We start from the raw sequence: 25,682 nt of genomic DNA, 5'->3' as shown, positions 1-25,682 counted from the left end.
TAGTCCACTATGCGGGCTGAATCTGTTAAAAGGACAGTCCCTGTCATGGGAGCCAAGTATATGCACGAATTAACCAGTGAGGAGTTTGATATCTGACGATGCAGGGTCCGGTGCTCTCCGATTTTCCTTCGGACAGTCCACCGAATCCTTTCGGGTCGGGGTCGGAGGAGGAGGCCCTCAGCCTTGACGGTCCTACCGATGAAGGAGAAATATCTAGCCGCGCCTTGTGCATGATACTCAAGTGGATCAAGTGATCTGACAGTTCTTACGAGTTTTTGTTCCGGTCTACCGGAGTTGCTAAAGTGATGGACCCGTTGATGGGTTCCTCTTCCCTAGTGCACATCGCTGTGGTTCATGACACACGTAACAATGAGCCCTTCGAACATTGCGAGGAATTGAGGGCAGTCAGGTACTCTTTACTGGGGATTCAAGCCCCGATGGAAATCAGAAATTATTTGGTAGCACAGCTTCATGACACGAGATCACCGACTCGAGAGACTGTAGATGGCGGGATGGGTACTATTCCATCCTAGATAGTTTATACAGCCTACGGATCCTATTATGGCAGGTATGCACCCGGCGCTGTGTAGATGGTTTGACTCGAGGTTGATCTACAATGACAGGATAAGTTAACTGTACAGTGATCTCAGGAGCTTTCCTGCCTGGGGAATCTACTTTGTATGGCCCATATGAAACAGGGCATCTAAAATTTCGGGCCCTGCGGCCGTCCTGAGAGCTGGGTAGAGCCATACTGATCTCGGTTCTAGTAACTGGTAGTAATCCCCTCAACAAATCACCAAGAAAACAACAAGGTCTTGCCCTTTTCCAACCAAGATTCCCCAATCTTCACTCCCTTCGCCACACCCACCGTCGATGCGTGTCTCTTCCCGGCCACTAATCGCGGAAACACGACCTTGACATCCTCCTTGTCCATACTCTCCAGATACGTGCGTAGCAACGCATCCATTCCCACCTGTGTAGCTTCCTCCAACCACTCGCCCATCTTCAACACACGGTACACGGCCCCGGTCTCCCGTTCGAGATACCTATGCAATCCGGTCAAAGAGACCTGGCGGCCAAGGTGATGGATGTAGTGTACCTTGCTCGCCCGCGCCGACGGGACCGTTCCGGCAGCGGAGAGCACGTCTCCCGTGACGTCGCGCACGACCTGCTCCACAGGGACGAAATCCAAATACCCTTTCCAGGATGAGCGCTCGGGCATGGGTACCGCCTTGAGACGACGTGCGTAGGTCATGAGATTGTCCATCAGATCCAGGGGAGGCGCGTTACTCCCAGTCACGCTGGAGGGTCGGTGGATGTACACGGGCAGACCGAACTCGCGATGTGCCTCCTCCAGCAGCCGCTCGGATACCCATTTGGTAGCAAGATAGCCCTGGCTTCCGTCAGTCGGTGGGATGAAACTGGCGGCCGACACCTCGGCGAAGGTTGTGGTGCCGGCCAGGTTGGCGATCCCACTGGACGAGATGTAGTGGAAAGGAATCTGGCGAGAGAGGGAGTTCTGGATCAGAGCGATGGTCGATTCGACGTTGGTGCGCCGTAGGGAGTGGTACGATTTCATGAAGCTGACGTCTGCCCCGTTATGAATGACAGCGTCGACTTCACGGAAGATGGCTTGCGCTTCGGCCGGGGCGAGACCCAGGGCGGCATGAGTCAAGTCGCCGGCGTGAACAAGGATCTTCTCGTGAGCAGGAATAGCGGACGGGTCGCGCACGGCAATACAGTGGACTGTGCTGATAGCGGGGTTAGCAGTAAGCTGTTGCAGGAGTGCCTGGCCAATGAAGCCGGTGGCACCTGTTAAAACGAGGCGTAGACCAGAGGTCTTCTCGGGCACGGAAACTGTAGTGCCGCTGCTGGTCTGCTCACGAAGGACACGGGGAAGTTGAACTTCCTCGCTCCAATTAATCGTAGTCGGCGCTGGCGGCAAAGACGCGGTCAGGGCTAAAGGAGATGGAGAGGAGGGCGGAGCGGCGTCCACAGCTGCAGGAGTGGCAATATCTTCTTGTGGCTTGATAAGAAGAGCCATCTTTTCTAAGGTGTTCGCCGAGAACAGCTCTGCAAGTGCTATCTCCATCTTGAACCAGCTCTTGATCTGTCGCTGTAGATCAACCAGAAGCATCGAGGTACCGCCGACGGCGAAAAAGTCAGATTCCGCAACAATATGATGCGCAGCCAAAATGTCCTTAGAGATGACCTCCTCCCACAGCTGCACCATTTGAGCCTGTGCCTCGTTGAGATGGGCAGTCGAAGTCTGCTTCATTGGCTCAATGGCGGGGAGGTCCATGGTCTGTAGTGCCTTGCGGTCGAGCTTTCCATGGACTGTGACGGGCATCTGGTCGATTGAAACGGTTCGAGCAGGCCACATGTACCGAGGGAGCTCTAGAGACTTGATCTCGAGCGCTTGGGAGTGTTTATGTGCCGGATAATGTTGACTGAACACAACATGTGCGACCAGAGCTTGGGTCGATTGATGGAGCGAGACGACCAGGTCCTTAAAAGCGCCAGGTGATGCTTTCAACATGGCTGCTTCAACATCCTGCAGATCGATTCGGTAACCGCGCAGCTTGACCTGAGTATCACCCTCGATGCGGCCTTCGATGCGCAAGCGTCCATCAGCACCAATACGGCCTCGGTCACCGGTCAGGTGCGCCCATCGCCATCCGCAGGCTCGCTGCTCAGGACTGGCGTACTTATCATTGATGAATCTGATGCAGGAGAGCTCTTTGTTGTTGAGGTAACCAGACGCAATACCGGGGCCACCGATCAGAATCTGACCTGGAAGCCCAATTGGAAGTAGATTCATGGCCTCATCAACAATATAGATGGAGTAATTAGGAGCCGTGTAGCCTGCTACTACAGCTCCCTTCTCCATCCACTCCTCGGGATGATCTTTGTTGGTAAGATAAGGCACCACAAGCTTGTTTGACGACATGCTGGCTTCGGTGGGCCCGTATCCATTCACGAGTCTCAAATCAGATTTGTTAAGCGCTTGAAAATCACGAATCATGTTGGTAGTCATAGCCTCTCCGGCACTGACAGCGGTTTTCCACTGCGATGTTTTGAGGCGGGCTAGATCGCCATGTTGGAACCAGCTGCGATACTCAGAAGGGGTTGCGCCTGTGATGGTGATATCCTCACGAACGACAAGATCCATAAGAGCGACTGGGTCTCCGCGGTGGGTGGAAGGAGCGATGAAAAGAGAGGCACCGTTGGCTAGTGCCATAAAAATCTGCCAGACAGAAAAGTCAAAGCTGAAGGCAATCTGCTGCAAAAGACAGTCATCCGGGCCAAATTGGAACTCGGCCTGGTTGCCTTCAATATTGACCCGAAGGTTTTCATGAGTCAGCGGAACACCCTTAGGATTTCCTGTCGAGCCACTGGTGTATAGAATGACCGCCTCGTCTTCGGCCGCAGCACGATTCATGACTGGGAAGGGAGCGATGCGTGGCAAGTCTGCAATATTAATAGTCATTGCGGGGCGAGTAAGCATGAGATCCGGTGCCTGGGATTGGGTGTGGCTATCTACTAGGAAGACAGTCGGCTCGCAGTCCTGGACGATAGAACCCAGCCGAGCTAGCTCTAGACGCAGGTCAAGAGGAACATATGTCGCACCAATCCGGAGAATAGCCAGAATTGAGCAGATGCAGTCACTGGACGGGTGTTGGAAGACGGCCACACGCTGTTGGCGGCTGACATTGGCACTCAGCAATGCCGACGCGATCGAATCGGCTCGCTGGCTCATTTGCTGGAACGTAAGTCGGAGGTTATCACCGTCATTCAATGCTAGCTTCTGAGGATATTGCTTCGCCATGTCATCAATGCGATGGGAAAGCGTCGCGGGCCACTGAGACGCGACAACAGAACCTGAGACAAGGAATTAATGAAATGTTCGTTTATTCCATATGATTGATGAAACACTTACCATTACCTAAAGCCAGGGCCTTTTCAAGATCCGACGCGCTGAACAAGGAGACATGACCTCCAGGTTGCTTCGAGTCCTGAGCAAATGCACGGACCATCTCCAAGAAGCTATTAAGCAGCATCTGGGCGGTATCGGGACTGTAAAGCGACTCTTGCAGGCCCATGATGATCAGAGGCCCATCGTCTGCGGTATCCACCACATCAAGAGCAATGTCATATGCGGTCCGACCCATCTCATATTCGACACCCTCAAGCTGGCAGTCCCCGAACATGCGTTTCTCTCGTACATCATGACGGTAGTCCATGAAGACTTGAAATAGCGGACTGTGAGTGGAAGACCGAGGCACCTGCAGCTCTGAGAGCAGAACATCAAAGGGAATGCGCGAATGCGCGAGTGCTCCGTAAGATTTCTTGCGTGCCGCCTGCACACTCGCTACGAACGGTTGATCGGGATCGTATTGCATGCGAAGGGCAAGAAGGTTCAGATAGTTGCCGATACTATCAGCGGTTTCAGCCTGGATGCGGTTCGCGTCCGCCATACCCACCCAGATCTCACGTGTCCGAGTGAGGCGGGCAAGCAAGGTGGTAAATGTAGCGAGGTAGAAGTGTGAAGGAGTCGCCTTGATAGATTGACACAGCTGCCGGATTTGAGCACCAAGCCTAGCATCCAAACGCTGCTCGACGCGGTGGTGTCTGTACTGAGTTAGAGGTTTGCGGATGGCAACAGACGCCAGAGGCAGAAGGGGAATCTCCAAATTGCTGCCAACCATCTCATTCTTCCAGAAGGTCAGGTCATCTTGCCATGCCCCTTGGTTGCGTTCCTGGCGTTGTTTGGCGGCATAGTCAGGGTACTGGAGAAGGTCAGAGCTGAGGGGTTGACCGCGATAGGCTTTTTCGAGATCGTGAAGGAAGACTTCGAGGCTGACTCCGTCCATGTTGATGTGATGGTAACCAACGAGAACATAGTGGACAGAGCTGTTGGGCGCGGAGGAGAGTAAAATGACTCGCATGAGCCTGCCAGATTCCATTTCGTACACATGCTGGGTTAACTTCTTCGTCGCTGTATTGACATCGGCCATGGTGCGGTACTCCTGGCGCTCCAACTTGAGCGTTGACTCGGGAAGAATTGTTCGCACAGGAGATTGTCCGTCTTCGACGGTAAAGCACGTTCTGAGGGCTTCATGACGCTGTCCGACGGCAGTAACAGCGCGAGACAGAGAATCGACAGATAGAGGTCCTGTCATCCGCAAGAGACAGGTAATGTTGAAGGTGGTCTGGTCTTCCAGGTAGAGTTTCAAAAACCAGAAGCGGGATTGTCCGAAAGAGAGTGGTTCCTTGCGGACCGACAGAGCAGCCGTCTGTTCAACGGGAGTGATGACTTTGCCCAGATTCGAGCTCACGACATCAGCCTTGAGAAGAGGAGCAAGAGGTTTGAGAGGCTTCGTTATTTCCTCCGTGTGAATCGAAGGACTTGCCGCCTCGCTAGTCTGTGAGGAGGCTGTATCCATCGAGCGTGCGGGCGAAACTGACTTTGATGTGCCGGTCACACTGGAGCTTGTGCGAGACCCAGCAGAGTGGACAATCTTTTTCTCAAGTCTGGGAACATTTCGTCGCTCCACGACAACTTTCGGCTTGGGATTGGGCTGGGATGTAGCCTTTGAAGCAGCGCCAGTTGGAGGAGATAAGCCTAGACTGGGAGTCATATCGGATGGTAGCTTCTCCAAGACAAATTTGATGATCTCTCCAATAGTAGCTCCGCCCAAAATGCGCAGGACAGGGATGTCAACCTTCATCTCCTTGAGAAACCAGGAACGAATTTCCACGGTGTTCAACGAGTCAATTCCCAAGTCATCAGCTGCCTTGGACGTGATCGAGTTGGTCGCTGCATCGTCCAGTCCGAGCATGATCTGCAATTTGACAATGAAGCATTCTGGCATCCTTAGTGAGCATATATGGATTTGATACCACTAAGACTGCTTACCTTTTATAACCTCGTAGATCTCGTCTGTCGTACGAGCCTCGCGCAGCTGTAATTTGAGAGACATTCCCTTCTTATCCTGTTCATATGTCTCTTCCACCTGTTCTTCCATGACGACTAGATGCTGGAAGCGCGGGTTAAAAGACCACAGAGGCCGCTGTTCCTCCGAAGCATTGGTGATTCTCAAACCACAGGTTATTTCCACATTTGCGTCGGAGCCAGGTGTACCTGCCAAGATGGCCTCGGCAAATATGGTGTGGAAATCTTGCTCGGACATCCAAACGTGGCCACTCTTCAACAGATTGCGCTGGAGGGCTTCGCTGGTTTCACGGGTCACGTATCCAACACCCATAATGGCACCGATGTTCATGACAGAACCCGCCAGTCCACGGCGGTTACGGTTGGCCGCCAAACCAGCCATGAACATGTTCGCTGCAGCATAGTTCGATTGCCCAATATTTCCAGTGACACAGGTCGCGGATGAGAAAAAGATGAAGAAGTCTAGAGGGCGCTCAGCCGAGAAGAGTTCATCCAGGTTGATACTGCCCTTAACCTTAGGTTGCAGAACACTCTGCATGGCGTCAATCTCCATGTCCTTGATCATTGTGTCTATGAGGACCATAGCGCCTTGGCCTACACCCGCTACAGGAGGCAGAGTCTGGCAAATGCGATCGTAAACACCGCGCAGACTCTCCTGATTTGTCACGTCACTATGATAGTGTTAGCTTCCATTTTCAGAACTAACGAATTGGAATAGCTTACCCAGCATAGACCTCCACGCGTGCACCCAATGATCTAAGTTCTTGAAGAATAATCTGGTCAATCTTTGGATTTCGACTTGTCAAAACGACATTCTGAGCTCCTTGATGGATCATCCATGCACAGAGAGATAATCCTAAAGATCCTGTGAGTCCGACTAGCCAGTATGTCTTGTTCGACTTCAGCATTGGATAGTGATCAACCGGTCGAATCAAGGCAGGAACGTGCGAGGTCGACTGCCAGTCCACTACAGCCAACGGACATCGCGCTGCGGGGATCTGAGAAACATCCGTGACGGGGAAAGAGTGGCTTGCAATCACGCTGTCCGAAGCTGGGGGGCTCATAGGAGGTCTATACATAGTCAACATTGCTTCGGCAGGAATGTGAATCTCGCCACGTCGGGCGTGATCACTGAACCAATAAGTCAGTCGTTCAAAGGCCGAGGCTGGATGTAACGAGTTGCGCAACTTGAGAGCCAGCGCACTGGGCTCCTCGCCTGTTGAGAGGTCCAGGATGGTAACTGGTTCGGTGGGCGCAAGCTTGGGCAAGGAGCGAACATGGACTTGAGAATGGAGCACGACCCAGTTTGGACGCTCGGGTGCATCTTCTTGAGTCGTGACAAAGACAACTCGGATCTTTTGCTGGGACGCCTGCCATTCCAAAACGGGTGCAAGCAATTCATCCGGCTCTGCCACCACCAAAACACCGCCTGGACTAATGGAGGAGAGAATAGCGCGACTGAACAGGCGGGCGATGATGGACAAAATAAGAGCAGCCATGGATATATCTGGACGATGACTCATCCAGCTGGGAGGAATGTCCACGATTGAGCTATTTTTATCGGCAAAGCCAATAACCTTTTCCCCTGTCGCCAGCACGGTGCCAGCGACAAGGTACAAGGCATTCCCCCTTCCAAGATGCAGAGACTTCAGAGAGGATACGTCGACACGGATCCTGGTGTATCCTGGTGTCTGGTTCCCGAATCCAGATGTAGACCCCTGCTCCAAAACGTACGCGTTCCCGTTACGCACGAGCTGGACAGATTTCTGGTCCATGTCAACGTCTTCAGCAATTGCACGACGGGATGCATTGTATCGCAGGTTTTGAGACCGGTTAAGTTTGATTCGGGGCAATAGTTCTCGGCCACCGATAACAGCGATTTCAGGCTCGGTAGACCAAAGAAGACCAGCACTTGCAACGTCTCCACCACGATCTGGCATATTCACCCCAACGAAGCGCAGAGCAGCATCCACAATTCTGGAGGTAACACTAGATGTCTCCGTGATTCGATCGAGATCCAAAAACTGAGATTGCACATGGGGCATCTCAACCATCATTGAACGACCAAAGCCCAGACTCTGATTCTGATGCGGGTTGCCAGCACGGGCGTCCTCGGTAACCCAAAGAACGTAGTTCGAGCGCTCGTATAGCAGCTTCAATGCAGCAAGGGAATCTGCTGTCATGTTCTGGAATACGGGTTCTTCTAGGTCCGATAGATTCAGCGTTAGAAGTCCGTTGGACACGGCAGGCGATATTGCCACAAAGTCGGACAAGCGATCAACAACCTGTACCTGGTCGAACCGGGTGTCGAGGTGTCGTTTGACGACATCTCGAATTACGCGTACAGAGCTGGAGGCACCACCGATAAGTACAACCGGGGTGGCACGATTCACAAAATCGCTAGGGGTACCAAGGGGATTGCGAAGGAAATCGACTGTTTCATCGACGGCTTGCGAAACGATTGCAGAAGCAGGATAGGGGAGGGCATCGGCGTCAGATGTGAAAGTATCAACGCCAGAAAAGCCCGTTAGCTTGAGCAGCCTATCCCATTCTTCGGTAGGCACGCAGGGAGAGAGGATACGGCCATCGTTGGCACCCAACCACCAGCCAGGTAGGGAACCGAAAATGTAACCAAGGCGACTTTGCTCCAGGTTGGTAACTTCAAGCATTACCACATAGCCACCAGGCTTCAAAAGACGACGGAGGTTGTGCAGAGTCGTCTCAAGGTGGCTGGTAGCATGAAGCACGAAAGAGGCAACAATAAGATCGTATGACTGCTCCCCGAACCCTTGAGCGACAGGGTCCTTTTCCGCATCCAGGACCTTGTACACCATTTGGTCCTGGTGACTGGCGAAAATCTCACGGGCATTCTCGAAGAAGCCACTAGAAATGTCGGTAAAGGTATAACTGCCGAAACTGTGTCCGACTCGTTGGATTACCTTCTTGGTGGCCATACCAGTACCAGCACCTGTGCACATAGAAAAGTGTTAGTATCTGTTGTAAGATCGAAAGTGAAATGCCTACCAATCTCAAGAACCTTCATCTGTGGGTACCGGTGAACAATTTGCTCAACCACACTGGCAAGGTAGTCGCTGAAATGGCCAATACCCATGGCTTGCTCGTAGTACCGACTGAGGAGATTATCCTTGGTCAGGTGTTCGAGAATGGTGGCTCGAGTGCTGATCACATCAACCATATGTTCTCCAATGATGTGCATGACTGCTAAGTCAATGTTGTTGGGAAACCTGTTGTGTATCCATTAGCAAGTTCGACTTTTTGGCTTCAAACCTAGATAATGAAATACGAACCTCTGGCTTTCAGACTTGATAACGGCCACTGTATCCCGAGCCCAGTGTGGTTGAGTGTACCGATGATAACCACTGGCCACCTGCTGGGTTACATATGTTGCATAGTTGAGCAGTCCCACATAAGGCCCTTCATGCCGGGCAGAATGATCCATGGGGAAGGCGAGGTGAATCTTTCGCAGATAGAACGTCGCCACCCGCTCGAGAACATAGGCCAATTCATACTCCTCGGGCGTAGCTGTAGCGTCGAAGTTGACTGTCTGCGAATCCGGAGCCGCTGGCCCCCAGACAACGCCGCTAAAGAAGGGTCGATCCCGATCCGCATTGGTGGCTTCCAAGGGAACTGCATGGATACCCTCCATACGAATCATTGTGTATTGTCCGTCAGCAGAGTAAACGTCGACGTCGCCTTGAGTGTCGGACGCTTTCATCATAGTGAGGACTGCGTCCAAAGGAAACGTAGACTCTACCCCATTGCCAGACGGATCGCATAGGGTAGGGTTGACAGCAATGCGATGAATCACCTTCGGTACTTGTGAGCACCACAATTCACCATCACCTGGGAAGCTCTTTGCAAGTAACACTGCCTGGATGGCGGCATCCAGCATCGCCGGATCCAGCGTAACAGACGACAAGTCGGCAGCCTCCTGTCGTGTCACTAGACCAGTAGCAATACCCAGTTTGCGCTGCATAGACTTCAAAGCTCGGAAACGCCCGGTGTAGCTGTATCCCAAGGGATCTAATGCATTGTAGAATCGCTCACTGGGCACATCTACCATATCTACGAGAGAAGGACGCTGCACTGGAAGTGCATCCTTTCTGACTGGGCCATAAGTGATCACAAGACGGCCCGATGCGTTCAAGGTCATTTGTGTCGACTCCTTACCCACGGCAGAATAGAAAGAAAACTGGGCACGGACCATGTCCTTGGAGTGGTGGGTCACGTCGGTGATGGAGACTAGAATCTCCACCGAGGCATTTTCATCCTCAAAGACAATGGCCTGGCGAATCAGTAGCTCTTGCAGCTCGACCAACTGAATTGACTCATTGCTAGACATAGCGCGAGCAGAATCCACAGCTGCTGAGATATACCCAGCACCGGGGAAGATGATCTGGCCTTGAATGCGATGGCCCGTCAGCCAGGGTAGCTCCTTCAAGCTGAGGAAGTTGCGCCAGCGGAATTCTTGTTCGACGCCATCGGGACAGCGAGTTCCGAGAATTGGATGGCTGGCCGCGATCCGTTGACGAGTCGCGCGGGACACACGTGATTCATACCAAAACACACGGTCATGATCCCAGCTATATCTAGGAAGATCTTTGATGACACGAGAGACGGCCCCCTGTGAAAGGAATGCGTCGTAACTGGAGAGATCCACGAATCCGGGGGCAAGTCCCTGCCACAGCAAGCCCAGGCACTCTGCCATTGCCTCCACGTCATTCATACCACGTTGCAAAGTGGGGGTGTACGGCAAGGAAGTTTCCAGGACGTCCTGAACTGTCTGCTGCGCTGGACCCCGGAGAGCTGGATGCGGGCCAACTTCCACGGCCATGTTGAATGGGCCCCGGGCAGCGAGGGCTGTTTCGACAGCCTGTGCAAATAGGACAGGGCTGACCATGTTGTCATTCCAGTAGGGGCCCGTGAGATCCGCCAAGTCAGCCTCTGTGACTGGGCCCTGGCGGACGGTAGAATACCACACGCATTTGGTGTCAGTCGGTGCTGAGACAGCGATGCGTGCCTTGGCCAGACAGGAGAGGTAACGTCCTGAGCAAGCTTGCATGTGGTGAGAATGGTAGGCTTTGTCGACCACCAACACACGGGCGAACTTCTTCTCTTCATCGAGAATTTCCTTAGCTTGCGTGATGGCGTCAGCATCACCAGAAAGAGTGACACTGGCCGAAGAGTTGACAGCCGCGACAGACATGCGACCGCGGAACTCCGGCTCAGCACAGAGCTCCAGTGCGTCCTCCACTCCTGTACCCACTGCCATCATTGCACCCTTCTCGCCATGAGCACCCTGGGCCAGCCGTGCGCACAATCCACGGTAGTAAGCAATGCGAATCGCGTCCGTGCCAGACAAGAATCCCGCAGCATACGCGGCAGCAATTTCGCCAGACGAGTGTCCAACAACGGCATCGAAGACAACACCAGCGCTTTGCAGCAACTGAACCAGGACTACTTGTACCGCCGTACACATGGGTTGCGAGATTTCTGCTGCCTTGATGCGAGACACGGATGCGTCGGCTGTGAGCTCGGATGCCAAAGTCCAGCTAGGCCGCTCGCCAATAGGGAGCGCCTGAAGAGAGGCGTCCAACTCCTGGATGATCTGGCGCACCTTGGGCGACTGGTACAAGGCCCGTCCCATGGTTGCCCATTGTGCTCCTTGACCTGTGAAGACGCCCAGGATACGAGGATTCTCTGGTCGCGACTCTTGCTTGACAATCTTCAGTGGTTGCCTGGCATCAGTACTGTTCAATCGTGTCTCAAGGTTGGACCGAAGCTGATCGGTCGTTGCGCCGGGGACGGCGATCGAAAAGGGGAATCGTGAACGGCGAGCTTGTAAGGTCCAGCCCAGATCACGGGCATTGATAGTGGGGTTCTTGCTCAAGTGCTGGGCGTATAACTCCAACATGCGTCGGAGAGCACTCTCAGACGCTGCGGAGAAGACAAATGGAATGAATGCAATGTCGGGCTCCGTCGATTTAGAGGGAGCGGTGAGAGCAGGCTCATAGGCCTCGATGATCGCATGGGCGTTAGTACCTCCAAAGCCAAAACTGTTGACACTGGCACGTCGAGGAACGCCGGCAGGGAGCACAGGCCATGGTTTGGCGGCGGTAGCAATCTCCAAGTTCGTGTAGAATGGTTTGATTTTTGGGTTGAGTTGGTTGAACAGTAGGTTGGGGGGGATTATGCCATTTCGCAAAGCTAGCGAAGCCTTGAGAACTCCCGCCAACCCAGCCGTTCCTTCTGTATGACCGACTACAGTTTTTATGGAGCCAACAAAGAGACAGCCACGATCCTGGTTGTTATCGCCAGGAAAGAAAGCTTGTCGGATGGCAGCAGCCTCCAGAGGATCTCCAGTCGGGGTGCCGGTTCCTACTTCTTTCAGCAAAAAGCGATGTAGTCATGACGGTAGGCGCTGGCTTACCATGGGCTTCAAAATATTGGCAACGCTCCTGGGGCTTCAGGGGGTCGAGGCCTGCGCGGGCGTAGGTGTCTTGAATCAGACGAGTTTGGGCCTCAGAGCTAGGCATGGTGATACCTCGGGTGCGTCCGTCTTGGTTCACGCTCGTCTCGCGGATCAAACATTCGATATGGTCGCCGTCGGCTAAAGCAGCGCTCAAGGTCTTGAGTACTACCGCCGCAACACCATCGCCACGAGCGTATCCGTCTGCTTGAATATCCCACATGCGACTGCGGCCGGTGGGTGACAGCATTTGCAGCTTACTTTCAGCAATATAAGGCTCGGGACTAAGACACAAATTTGATCCAGCAGCCACAGCCACACGAGAACGGCCGAGACGAAGGGTCTGCACCGCCTCGTGAACAGCCACCAGACTGGAAGAACACGCCGTGTCGATAGTCATCGAGGGACCATGCCAATCGAAGAAGTAGGAAATACGGTTGGACATGATACTCCGGGCGGTTCCGGTGGACAGATACATGGGGAATGACTCTGGATCCCGCAGCACGATATCGGCATAATCGCCACACATGAGTCCCACGTAGACAGCTGTCTCAGAGCCGCGCAGATCTTCCAACCGCAAACCCGCTGATTCTAAAGATTCGTAGACAGTCTCCATGAGTAAGCGCTGCTGCGGGTCGATACAATGAGCCTCCGCGGGTTTGATACCAAAAAACTGAGCATCGAAGTGGCGATGATCCTCGGTGAGCAGGTACGAATGGCGAACATTGCTGGTGCCGTGGTGCAAGTTGTCAGGATGATAGAAACCATGGGGATTGAATCGCGTAGGAGGAATTTCGGTCTGCACATCGCGAGGAGCTTGCAGCAATTCCCAGAGCTTTGATGGTGAGCTACTTTCACCTGGGAATCGACATCCGCTGCCGACGATGGCAATGGGTTCTCGTGGTGCCTGGGAGGGTGCCATTTCGGGGAATAGTTGAGCATAAGGCAATGGGTATCAGAATGAGTGAGATAATGGCCACAGCACCACGGGCACTGATATTATCTTGGATAGATTTTGACTTGAGATAAATGATAGTTGAGACTCTGTAGCACTGCTTTTGTTGACCTCCTTCGCCTCTTCTTTGCCGGGGAGTGATCGGAGGGCATCCTTCGGAGCCGATCCGTCTATCGGTGATGACATTCGGGGGCTACGGATTGCATATCCGCAGCTAATATTGCTGAGATCCAGCTGGCTCATGACAAGATCCATGTTGGATTTCCTAAAGCCGCTTGCGTAATATTAACGGAAAGATATCGGGTCGCGTCTCTCAGTTGAAATTGCGATTGTGCGTAGGGAGTGGAGATGTTGAATGTTTTCTGAAGAGGTCCAAGTGTGGAGACGCGTTGAGCTTGGCTGCCTTAACCTACTGCCTTACCGCCGACCTTGGAAAGCCCCAACCGAATTTGTATTCCTCGGTCCTGTGTCGTCCTTCTAAACACCCAGATCAAGTGAGGCAAGCATAAATCCTGAGTTGACAAGATGTAGCTTTGTGCATGAGTAATATTACGAGTATTAAAAGTAATTGACCTTGTTACTAATGTGCCCAGTACGCGGTGATGAAAATGGACCCAGTCGTACAACTATATATCCGAAGTGCCTCTATATAGCCACGAAGTTACACTGGATTTACTAGCCATGAAATTGGCAACGGAATCAAAAGGGGATTATTATTATGATGACATGAAAAGAGCGCTGATCCTGGTTCTAAGATTGCTAGGTCGAAGGGGTAAAATATTCCTCAAAAAAACCCGTGGACCGGGGTGATAGTACATTTCCGAGGTGGCGAGAGGTGGCGAACAGTACGCGTTAGTCCCAAGACCAAAGAGCATATCCTCGGAAAACTCAAAGGCACTGTACCGTACCGTTTAAGTCAATATGGTGCGGACCACCATTTCCTTGACATTATACAGTACCTACAGTACCTATTGTGACGGAAGAATGGGCTCTCGGCAGCCTGATCAATCCCGGGCGGGTTGAGGCACGAGTAAAAAGAAAATAACCAATTTCACCAGAGCGGTGATAACAATAATAAGGGCAGGGTCACATGCAGCGAATGAATGATGTATGATTCAAGTGAAATCGAAAGATGAATAAATTCGAGTACTTGTTTTGACAGTTGAATGTGTGTGTGTGTGTGTGTGTGTGTGTGTGTTCTCCTTGACGCTCCTTCAAACATAACTAATTAGTTAACTGAACGGACTGACCGAAGCGGGTGCAAACTACTGTATCTAAACAGAACGATCGCCGAACTCTTCCCCTCAGTTGAGCAAGTACAACAACAGCAAAGAAAATTAAAACGGAGTGCAACAGAATCCCCAACTACACTATATCTCATATTTCCCGTCCAGACTCTGGAGAGCACAGGCATTGAATAGGCTCTAAAGTCTCCAAAGAGCCGGTCTTACTCTTGATAGCATTAAAATCTTTTATATTGAGATGTGATCATAATTCCAAGCTTTTACATAGTAACATGACAAGTTTGACTCCGTACTACCAGAGCATCTGGTGCGATCACCGAGAGTAAAAGGATATTGATGTTAACATGAGTGAGCAGTTGCTTATGCTAGCTGCGCATACAAGCAACTGGCACTCCTAATTCCTCCATTGTCCATCTGCCTCTGAACGCCGGTGTTAACCTGACTGTTTTATGTTAGTCCCACTACACAAACCTACCCCAATTTTATTCTTTAATCCAGCTTCGCTTCAAAACCCCATCTCCGACCTCACAAACCAAACATAATGCAGAACCATCCTCTAGCCCGCTATCAACACATGATGACTCGATCTCATTGGAGAAAGTTGAGGCCACTGGAGTTGATACGAGACCGACTCCGACTCCGACCGGCTGACTGGCCCGAACTCGTGGTAGTGGCCCACTTCTGGGGGATTTCGGGGCTGTCCAAGCCTTGCCGGTGGGAGCTCCCGAGTTCCATGCAAGACTCCAAGCAGATGAATGCAGGATTCAATCACCTCCTCCAAATTATCAAATGAACTCAATGAGAGGAACCGGGCCTGAGAGCAATGAGATTGCCATTCCCCTACCGCCTATGCCCTATCCCCTATGCTGCTGATTCCGGAGAACATTCTCAGGTCCATCCGTGGGCATCTATAATCGTACATCAACCTCCGGCTCAGGCCACCTAGGAACAAGAGGAGAAAGGACGAGTTTCTGGTTTCGTCTCCTACGAGTATATGTCTTCGAAATCCTCGCTAGGGATCAATGCCACCAAGGAAACCGCACATACAGTAAAGTGATGTGGAAATCTGCGCATGACAGCGCTAAAAATCATTTTCAGAGCTTCTCGCTGCTAGTCGATGAATTCTTGCATACAACGTATTCTACCCGGGTGGGCTTTTTTTCTCTTTTTTCTTTAATAATGACCAATACAAATTACCATTTGACATATCCCATCCCTGCAATTGCAACAACAGCATCACACCCTTTTAGAAATCCTGATCCACACAGTGGGCTGCTTAGTGATATCATCAAACTCCGAGACCAGCGGCATCTTCCAATCCGCGTTCACAATTCCCATATCGTAGCGCATCAGCAAAGCAGCGACCAGCCCGATCATTTGCTTCTCTGCAAACACCCGACCGGGGCAGTGGGTTGAACCACCGCCGAAGGGCTTTGTGGTGCGAGCGTGACTCTCGCCCTCACCACCGAGCTCCTTGTCCATGAAGCGACGCGCATGAAACGACTCCGGGTCCGGGTGCAGCGCCTCATTGAAGTGCATCAAACCACAGGGAATGTTGATGACGCCGCCCTTCTGGACCTGCCACTTGGTCTTGCCCATGAACTTGGTATCGGCCGTGACCTCGCGCACCGTCAGCGAGTTGTTGTGCATGCGCAGTGTCTCATGCCAGATGGACCGGAGGAGAGGCATCTTCCCGGGAAGGATCTCGAGCATCTCCTCGGGCGACCGCTCGAGATAGCCGCAATCAATGAGCTCTTTGCGCACCTCGTCGGCAAGACCGGGCTCGGCGAGGATGTGAAGCAGCGCTAGGTATCCCGTAGGCATGGAGTTGAGAAGGGAACTAGCACAGTGTCAGCGATGGATTTAAGATCTTGGGAAATCAGAGCGGGAAGCACTTACGCAAACATCGTCCGCAACATATCCGCACCTTGAGCCTGAGGGCTGATTCCCTGCTGCGTCAGGTACACAGTCCGCTCGTACAGATACTGGGAAACATCCTTGCGTGTCTCGATATTCTCGACCAGATCAGCGTAGGTGTTGATAATCCGATCGCGGGCTTCGTAGGCATTACGGAAGAGGAACCGAGGCGCACGGAACAGCAAGCCCCAGAAGCCATCACGGACCATGATGGTGAGGTCGTCGAGCAGTCCGGGGTGCTTCTCGAGAGTGGTTGCGCCGTACAAAACCTGGCACGTCGCCTTACCCTGCACGTCAACCACCGTCTTGAGACCCGGCCGCACAATGGCTTTGTCTGGAGCCCCCTCGACTTCTGCATCCAGGGCGCGGAGCTGCTCCTCAATGCGACGCAAGTACTGCACAGCGATTTGGTCGTTTTTGTCCGATAGCAGCCACTCGATATCCATGCGGTGCCACTCGGGCTTGATCTCCCACATGGCGTCGGCATCAGCCGGTTTGAAGCCCCAGATGGAGATGTAAATGAATCGAACAAACCCCCGAATACTTAGGGTCTTGCCGTTCTTGTGTATACCGGCAATATCGGCGGGGTCGCTGAAGATGTAGTGGCGACGCCCTCCCATGGGGACGCTGAAGGGTTGTCCGCCCTTTTTGGCGCTGATTTCATTAGCATATTTTTCTGGTGTAATTTGCACAGGGGATACTCACTTGGCCCAGCGGAAAAATGATCGCTTGCTGCGAGCGAAACGGAACGCATGGCCGAAGAAGGGCATCCAGTGTGGAATGAGCAAGGGCTCGTTCGGCAAGACGGGCAGTGAGAGATAGCGTTGAGCGAGCAGGAAAACCACAATCATGGCCGTGGTCGCCAAGACCACGGGACTCACCATCTTTGCGGATGATGCTTGTCTGTCGTGGGTGGTCGTTGTGAGACGACTGGTGCTCAAAATTGCCATCTTCTCGTGCGAGATGGATCCTATTTAGGGCTTGGGCGAGATACGGAGGGAGCGGGGAGGTCCTCTCCGAATGGCATCCGAAGGGTCGCCCGACCCCGAACATGGGGTCCGATCCTCAAGGTCAAAACTCCACCAGAACGGAAAGAGAAGTCTCCTCATTACTGAATATTATCCAGTGGTAGCGGAGTAGCGAGGATACCCAGACCCATCATGTCTGAAATAATCGAATCCACGGTCGCTTTCCTGATAGGGCTACTCAAAGCGTCCTGGACCAGGACCGCCTGGCACTTTGCCGTTGTATGTCCACCTGGCCAAAAGCGGAAACATACTGATTCTTGCCTAGCTGTCTTTCGTCTATGTTATCGCTCGCTCGATTTACCGGGTATGGTTTCATCCTTTGTCAAGCTATCCAGGCCCGAAGCTGGCAGCCCTTACCCAGCTGTGGTATGCCCGTCATTGGTGAGTATTCCGTAGGGATCCCTAGATAAATGCATCGCAACGCTGATGGCGCCAGGATGGGCGGAAGATACCCGTTTGCGATTGAAGAAGCGCATAGACGGTACGGTGAGTGGCTCGTTATCCTTCGCTGTCCGCGATAGTCAGCATCTTTCCAGCACTGATGGAGAATCACAGGCGAGGTTGTTCGCATCGCGCCCAACGAACTCAGCTTTAACACTGCCCAAAGCTTTAACGGTCCGTTGCGAAATTTTCCTCATTGCATAATACGTGGCTGACAAGCCTAGAAATTTATGGACACACCACGAAGGACCACAAGCCATTCATCAAAGGTACTTTCTATGAGCATTACCAGCCGGAGCCGGGCATCGTCGCCGAGCGCAACCCGGAAAAGCATAGAGAAACTCGAAAGTTGCTAGCCCATGGATTTAGTGCCCGGGCTTTGAAGGCCCAAGAGTCTATCATTGCCCAGTACAGTGATTTGTTCCTTGCCCAGGTCAAGAAGCTGGGTAACCAAGAGGGACTTGACATGCGAGAAGTAACGATAACCCCGCAACTGACCCTTGATAGATAGCTATCTGACCCAAAGCTCGCCAGTGGTTCAACTTCCTGAGTTTCGATATCATCGGCGAACTTGCATTCGCCGAGTCGTTCGGCGCTGTTGAATCTGGCAAGTTCTTTTTGCTTTTGACGGTAGACTGATTGCCTGGCTAATAATCCCGGTAGCAAAATCCCACTTTTGGATCGACACCATCCACGACGCCGGAATCCTAGTCACCCTGTTCGAGATCGGCCGCCGTCTCCCTCTCCTCTGGCCCTTGATTCTTTTCTCCCTACCGAACGGCATCAAGAAGAAATTTGACCTCTTCCTCAAATACTCCCGCGACCTCGTCCGCACTCGCGTCGCAAGACAGAACACCCTCACCCGCGAGGACTTCTTCGCCCGGCTGCTGGCTGACAAGTCTCACTCGCAATCCGAGGAATGGCTCCTCGCACAGGCGAACGTCCTCGTCATCGCCGGGTCTGACACCACCGCCACGGCACTGACCACCCTGATCTACTACCTCGCAGCCCACCAGGACAAGCTCTGGCATCTCCAGCAGGAACTTCGGGAGACGTTCGACGAGGCTTCAGACATGACCAGCGAGAAACTTCAGGGCATGCTGTATCTGAACGCTGTCATAGAAGAGGGGTTGAGAATCTGTCCGCCGACCGCTTTCGGTCTGCCTAGAATATCACCTGGGGCCATGGTGGATGGACGGTTGATTCCCAAGGGGGTGAGCTGAGTAGCCTTTATCTTTTCAAGTCAACGTACATGTACTGACGAAAAATCATAGACGGTGGTCTCCATTTCCTCATGGACCACAGCCCACCGTGAGGATTATTTTCACGACGCAAGGGGCTTTCACCCAGAGCGTTGGCTGCCCGCCGGGCATGCGCTCTGGAACGCCAAGTTTCAGCACGACCACCTTTCCGCGTCGAAGCCATTCTCGTTGGGCCCCCGAGGCTGCCTCGGAGTCAATCTGGCATACATGGAGATGCGAATTACCCTGGCCAAGTTGGCGTGGAAGTTTGATTGGGAGTTGGTCAATGCGGACCAACTGGACTGGGAAAGCGAGTTGCGGTTCGAAGGATTCTGGAAATTGCCCGTTCCTCGGGTCCGGTTCTACTGCATCCATGTCTAGACGATATCTTATATCTGTTGAGTACTCAGTTGTATCACGCATAGAGCGATTGAGAGACGCAAAATGCCTAATCAAGAATACAAGCATTCAATTGGTTGTGCAGAAAAGCATTGTTCCTTCTATCTACTAGAATCATTCCGGCATGTGCCGGTGAGCCCAACGATAGCTTTTTCCCTACAGAAAGGTAATTTACTGGCCGCCAAGATCTCACCCGCCCGGAATCGGTGCGAGGCAAGGAGATTGAGGTGAGGGTATTGAGAGTGAGGGCTACTCGCCGGTGGTAGATTTACCTTGAACTTGTGATCTAATGAGCCACCCGTGACGGAGATTTCCCTATGAGCACAATCTGCCTGATTATGTAAAAGGCTTCCACAGAGGTCGCAAAAGCTATGTTCAGATAGAAGCTCTTCCCTTCGGTGGACGTTTTGGGATGTAGTAAAGCACCGCAAGCATGGAATCCGTCAGCAGGCGGAAGGAGTAGTCAGGACGTGCTGACAGAATTAGTCTTCTGACATGAGTTTAGTACAAATCATCCAGTCATCCCAATAGGCGCTATTTATGTCAATGATGCTGGTATCGCGTAATGAGAATATCCGGTATGAGATACTATATTGATTGTAGATGTATCTAGCGTTGGAGAGTTTCTTGCTTGGGCAGATTAATGCTGAGAGGACTAAGAAATGACTAGCGGCACGAGAGCGGTGTAGATTTAGCGTATTCAAAATGTTCGCGAATTCTTGGCACTAAATAACACGTCGCGCCTGACTCCTCCAACCTCGGTTTCGATTTCGCTCCGATGGACTTTTCGCATCTCAGCCCACATTACGGAGGTCAATAAGTATCACGAGTGCAAAAACCCGAAAATCCAATATGGTTGGGCAATCTGTATACCGCCTCCTTTTCCGCCCGTGCCCTGAAACGAGGAACGAGTGAAAGGTGAAAGGGTTTTAATCAACATGCATGTCCGTGTGCGCGAGCCGTTGCAAAAAGAGCTTGCTTGACTATGTATGGACTGTTTCGCCACGCGCACCGCTCATTGGCCCGTTTTCTTGCCCTTATTTCGCTCTCATCGGACTGGCCTGTCTTGGCTTTAGGGTTCGGCGCATCGTTCTGCATCTATATGCACCTTCTCCATACATGATTGCTTCGTCTCCTACGCCTTGCCTGCCCTTATACCGCGACGCTCTTTTGTTTATGCTTACCGGATTGCCTTGCTTGTCTTATTGTCCTCCCCTGCGCTTCTCAACCCCGCAATTGTTCGGCCCGTCCTTCCAGAATGCTAACCCATCAGTCTTGCTACGATTGTGGCTGCCGCGTGCGTCTTTCTTCAACTATACAACCACCTCGGTGTCCCCCTTGTCGATTAGTGTCTTTGGCCCCTCTGCTCGAAACGCGCCCGTGCTCCGGCTGCCGTGTCCCAATCCCTGCACACCTATCCAATCTTCAGTGTGCGCGTTGTCAAGTTGCTCAATCAGCGCCGCCTCTCACCCCCTCTTATTCCCCTTGTTATGGCTGTGGAAAGCCTTTTCCCGCTCGTACTAGAATCATACGTTGTTTCGACTGCAGGTCGAGAACAAGTGCCCCGAGACGAACGACTATTGTACAACCGGCCGTCGATTTCCATCGCTTGTATACAACCTCCTTCAATCCCTTCGTCAATTCCTTCACCCCACCAGATCCCCTTAACCAAAGACGTTCGAGGCCTCCTCCCGCTCCGTGTACACACAGCACCGAGCCTAATAGTGTGTCCTTGCCTATTAACCTAGCTATTGGCTTCCTCCGCCAAGAGCATGAGTCTCGTGTATGTGCTTCGAGGATTTTTCCCCCAGAAATTTTTCCTTCGCAGATACGGTTGTCCGTGCGTCGGTTCGAAGATTGCATGGCTCTTGCCCGCCGAGATTCAACGTGTGTTTCTTGTGGAAAGCTTGTTCCTCTTACTGATGCCCGCCGGTTTCTCGATGGAGACCCCTTGCTACGACCACCGGAGGGTTTGCTCGATAGCTGCGGTTGGAACGAAGGCTTTTGGTATCTCTGTTCGACCTGTCATTCCGCCTTACTGCGAGGATCTGTTCCAAAATTCTCGGCTGAGAACCTCGTAAACGTAACTCTCTGCCAGCACTACCCTGACGCCCTCAAAGATCTTACTCTGACCGAGGAATATCTCATCGCCAAGTCTCACCCTGTTGGGGTCGTGGTGAAGCTACGACCAGGGGGTCGAACATCGTCCGCAAACTACCACGCGCTACGCGGTCATTTCATTATCATACCACAAGATCCGAAGCCTCTCCTTCAAATCTTACCAAGCCCGGAACTACAGTTTGCGGAACTGGTCAAAGTTTTCTGGCTAGGGAAGCGTCCTCCGTCCGACGATGATCTACACCCATTTTTGCTTGTTCGTAAGCACAAGGTGCTTGCTGCTTTGCAATATCTCGTGCAATACAATCCTTTGTACCAGGATGTGACTATTGACCATTCAGCTGTAGACGAGTGGCCTGATGATTTCATACCCTCCGACTTGCGACAGCACGTCGTGTGTTTAGGCGAATCAGATCACCATGAACGCACAGGGTACACTGTCGATCTACAAGAGCACAACTACGAAAATGACTGGCGAGCTGCAGAGGAAGATCCGGATAATCCTACCGGGAATTCTCTTCCCGTGACTGGCTCTGTACTCACCGACATAAACGGAGAACGCCAGAACCCTGATATTCGTGTGCTCAACACGATACACGCCCTTGTTGATAATCAATCTCCCGAAGTCGAATCTCAACATGCTTTACCGGGTCGCGTTGAGGATTCAGGTCGATTTCTTGACTCTCAGGACCCACCCGTAATTAGATATGCCATTCGCGGGCAAGCTTCTCTTCTTAATCAGTGGCAAGATCCTCATTATTTGACATCTGCTTTCCCTGCTCTATTTCCAGCAGGTGTTGGAGGTCATCTTGACCAGCGTTCTATACCTGTGTCACTTTCTGCTCTTGCTGACTGGGCGCTACGCCATCATAGCCGAAGGTAGATTCTTCTTACCAGGCAGCCAAAGTGAAAGGCTGAATTGCTCAGGTTTTCCCGCCACAGAACGTTTATGTACCTGTTATACGACGTTCTTCAACTTCGAAATTCGTGTCTTGGTAACACCCTTCTCATTAAGCGATCGCAGTGGACCTCTGTAACCCAAGATTTGAACTCGCTTACGGTCAATCGTCTGCACAAGGCGACCGAAGAACTCGCCGCCAATCAAGTCACTACGGACCCACTAGTTCGACGACTTCTCAGAAACATAACTGCTATTGGCGTTCAAGTACCTGGATTTTTTTTCCAAAAGCTGCAGATGCGGGCTAAAATTCGAGGATTGCTCGTTCGGGAAGGAATGCCTGCATTCTGGTTGACAATCAACCCGTCTGACCTCCAAAATCCCTTTGATCTTGTTCTCGCTGGTGTACAATTTCCTACAGAGTCCTTTGCCAATTTAACGTCGACTGTTCGACAGGTGGCCGCGACATCGGACCCGGTAGCTGTCGCCAGATTCTTCCATTATACATGCAAGGCGGTACTTGATGGTCTCCTCGGTAGCAAGCAGACTGACATGGGAATTCTTGGAGACGTATTTAATTACTTCTGTGTCGTCGAAAGTAATGGGAGAGGCATGCTTCACCTCCACGCATTAGTTTGGGTTCGGGGTAATCTTGGATTCATGCAGCTACGTGATCGTATCCTCACAGACGTCCACTTCGCAAATCGAATAATCCGTTTCTTGGAAACGGTCATTACGCATAGTTTACACGATGCTGATGTTGACGACCCTGAAAGTTCCGTCTCAAGCATGCCCCCTTCATCGCATGGCCCGGAGACGGACACTGAATTTACTCGGAAACTTTTCCAAGATGCTAACGGTGTTGCTCGTACCAAGCAACTTCACTCCAAGCGTCACACCACAACCTGTTTCAAATACCGCCACCGGTTATCACCTGACCGCGTTTGCCGTTTTGGTATGCCTCGTGGTCTTCTGGAAATATCTAGAGTAGATGAGCACGGTATCATTCACCTTGCGCGAAATCACGCATGGATCAATCCATGGAACCCAAGTCTCGCTAGCTGTATCCGTTCGAATCATGACATTTCCTGGATTCCGACCGTGTCAAAGTCTCTGTCTCTCCTATACTACATCACCAATTACGCCCCTAAAGACGACGTTGCGCCGTGGCAGATGATAGCGAAGGCTGCTTTGTTGAAACAAATGATCGACCGTGCTAGCTCTAATCCTGCTCCTACCGCGGCAGATTCGCGGCTTCAACAAAGAGGGATGGACAAATTTGCTCTCCGCTGCTTTAACAGCTTGTCCCAAGACCGGGAAATTAGTGGAGTCCAGGTCGCGAGCACTCTACTCCAACTTCCCTCCTACTACACACTCAACAATAATTTCACCCGCATTAATCTCTGGTGGCTCAGGAGATATGTTCGTTCAATTGTGTATCCTGAACAACCTCACAACACTTCGCTCTCTGATAGGACTGGATAGGAACCGTGCAACTATGACCACGGCGCAACAGCGCCCGCAAATATATTCGACAATTATAAGTTGCGTGGTAGTCTCTTATCATCCTTATGCATCTTCGAATACTGTATGCTGGTGCAAACCAGAAGACTCAAAGATGCTACGACGGCTGACCTACCCTTCGCCGAGACGCACTCGAGGCATCGTACGCATATACAGAGACTAGCTCAATCTCCGTCTCAGACGGCTACAGTGACCTTGTAAGGCGAGTTGACGGAATTCCAGTCCGTGGAAGATTCTATCCCAGGAGGACACCCCACATTTCCGACAATATGCTGTATGAATCCTCTGGCCTCAAATTTGTTCCGCTATCCACTCTGCAAGGCTGGAAAGCACGACTTGAAAATATCACTATGCTCATAGATTCAAATTCTTCGACCAATATGTCAAACCTGGCCGTATCGGACCTTGATGACTTCAACCTTGACATCGTCGATGATGGTTTAGTCCCTGTGCTAACCCACTCAGATCCACTCCCTGACTTGGTAGAGCGACGCTCTCGAGTAGGACAGAACCCCACAGGCGCTGCTCTAACCTTATTCATGCGTGAAACTATTCCTCTGAATGAGACACAGCATGTTGTCGTGGAGAAGGTTCTGTCCGACGTGCTTGGATGCGCGAACCATCCATACGATTATTCCCAACGTAACCAAACCCTCCTCTATATAGGAGGTGAAGGTGGAGTTGGCAAAAGCCAGATTATCAAAGCAATTGACACTGCTATGGGCCTGATCCACCGCAAGGACGAACTCATCCTCATGGCACCAACAGGGGCGGCCGCCGATGTCATCGGAGGCAGCACCTATCACGCCTCTCTTGGCATTTCTCTAAATCGTTATCGACGAACAGGAGTAGGAACGAGGGTTCGAAGGCTGTGGTCCTGGAAAACAATTATGATCATAGACGAGGCGAGTATGATTGATCTTTTTGCGCTCAGCATCATCAACATGCGTTGTAAGATCGCCCGATCTCTTGACAGATCATCGACCGACCTCTTCGGTGGCTTGCCTGTAGTGATTCTCATGGGAGATTTCCACCAATTTCCACCGGTCCAAGGCCAGCCTTTATGGAAACTTCCCAGAAATGAAACCGAGCAGGACGGAAAACTTATCTGAAACCAATTCAAGCAAGTCATTATCGTCCATGAGCAGATGCGACAAGCAGAGGACTTGCCGTATCGACATCTGCTTACTCGAGCCAGGACTGGCACACTCACCCACGACGATATGTTAATCTTAAACTCAAAGGCCATCACTTCACTCGCTGATCCTCATTTGCAAAATGCAATAACTGTTGCCAAACTGAATGCGCTTCGACACGTCATAAATCGCTTCCAGGTCGAACGCTTCGCTCGAACGAGGCAACAGAAAATCATAATTTTCCCCGCTCTCCACACCCGCACACGGTCCTCCAATACAACCGACCTGCAGCTTCGCGCAGACGACCTTCTCGGCCTTCCAGAGCAAGACTCGAG

General features: G+C 51.9%; 4 protein-coding genes across 4 annotated transcripts; 2 read left to right on the top strand and 2 right to left on the bottom strand.

Annotated features, from left to right (window-relative positions):
• Positions 1–793: 793 nt before the first annotated feature.
• On the bottom strand, positions 794–13,368 carry POX_f08122 (Polyketide synthase-nonribosomal peptide synthetase; the record flags this gene model as incomplete). Its single annotated transcript, XM_050116903.1, has 7 exons — positions 794–3,882; positions 3,941–5,869; positions 5,921–6,627; positions 6,680–8,924; positions 8,981–9,201; positions 9,265–12,355; positions 12,408–13,368. The coding sequence occupies 7 exons, from the start codon at positions 13,366–13,368 to the stop codon at positions 794–796; spliced, it is 12,243 nt and encodes a 4,080-aa protein (XP_049967042.1).
• Positions 13,369–15,881: 2,513 nt separating this feature from the next.
• Positions 15,882–17,446, bottom strand: POX_f08121 (uncharacterized protein; the record flags this gene model as incomplete). The annotated part of the gene is made up of 3 exons (XM_050116902.1): positions 15,882–16,485; positions 16,545–17,216; positions 17,268–17,446. 3 exons carry the CDS (start codon positions 17,444–17,446, stop codon positions 15,882–15,884), a joined length of 1,455 nt encoding a protein of 484 aa, XP_049967041.1.
• Positions 17,447–17,722: 276 nt separating this feature from the next.
• Positions 17,723–19,653, top strand: POX_f08120 (uncharacterized protein; the record flags this gene model as incomplete). Its single annotated transcript, XM_050116901.1, has 7 exons — positions 17,723–17,809; positions 17,856–17,971; positions 18,027–18,076; positions 18,146–18,205; positions 18,256–18,477; positions 18,695–19,245; positions 19,306–19,653. 7 exons carry the CDS (start codon positions 17,723–17,725, stop codon positions 19,651–19,653), a joined length of 1,434 nt encoding a protein of 477 aa, XP_049967040.1.
• A 1,137-nt stretch (positions 19,654–20,790) lies between these two features.
• On the top strand, positions 20,791–25,323 carry POX_f08119 (uncharacterized protein; the record flags this gene model as incomplete). The annotated part of the gene is made up of 5 exons (XM_050116900.1): positions 20,791–21,101; positions 21,220–22,668; positions 22,732–24,109; positions 24,173–24,408; positions 24,456–25,323. 5 exons carry the CDS (start codon positions 20,791–20,793, stop codon positions 25,321–25,323), a joined length of 4,242 nt encoding a protein of 1,413 aa, XP_049967039.1.
• Positions 25,324–25,682: the final 359 nt, after the last annotated feature.

Source organism: Penicillium oxalicum, chromosome VI (assembly GCF_001723175.1).
Source record: "Penicillium oxalicum strain HP7-1 chromosome VI, whole genome shotgun sequence".
Taxonomy (NCBI): Eukaryota; Fungi; Ascomycota; class Eurotiomycetes; order Eurotiales; family Aspergillaceae; genus Penicillium; species Penicillium oxalicum.
The sequence above is the reverse complement of the archived record's forward strand: the minus strand, read 5'-3'. Positions and strand labels throughout refer to the sequence as shown.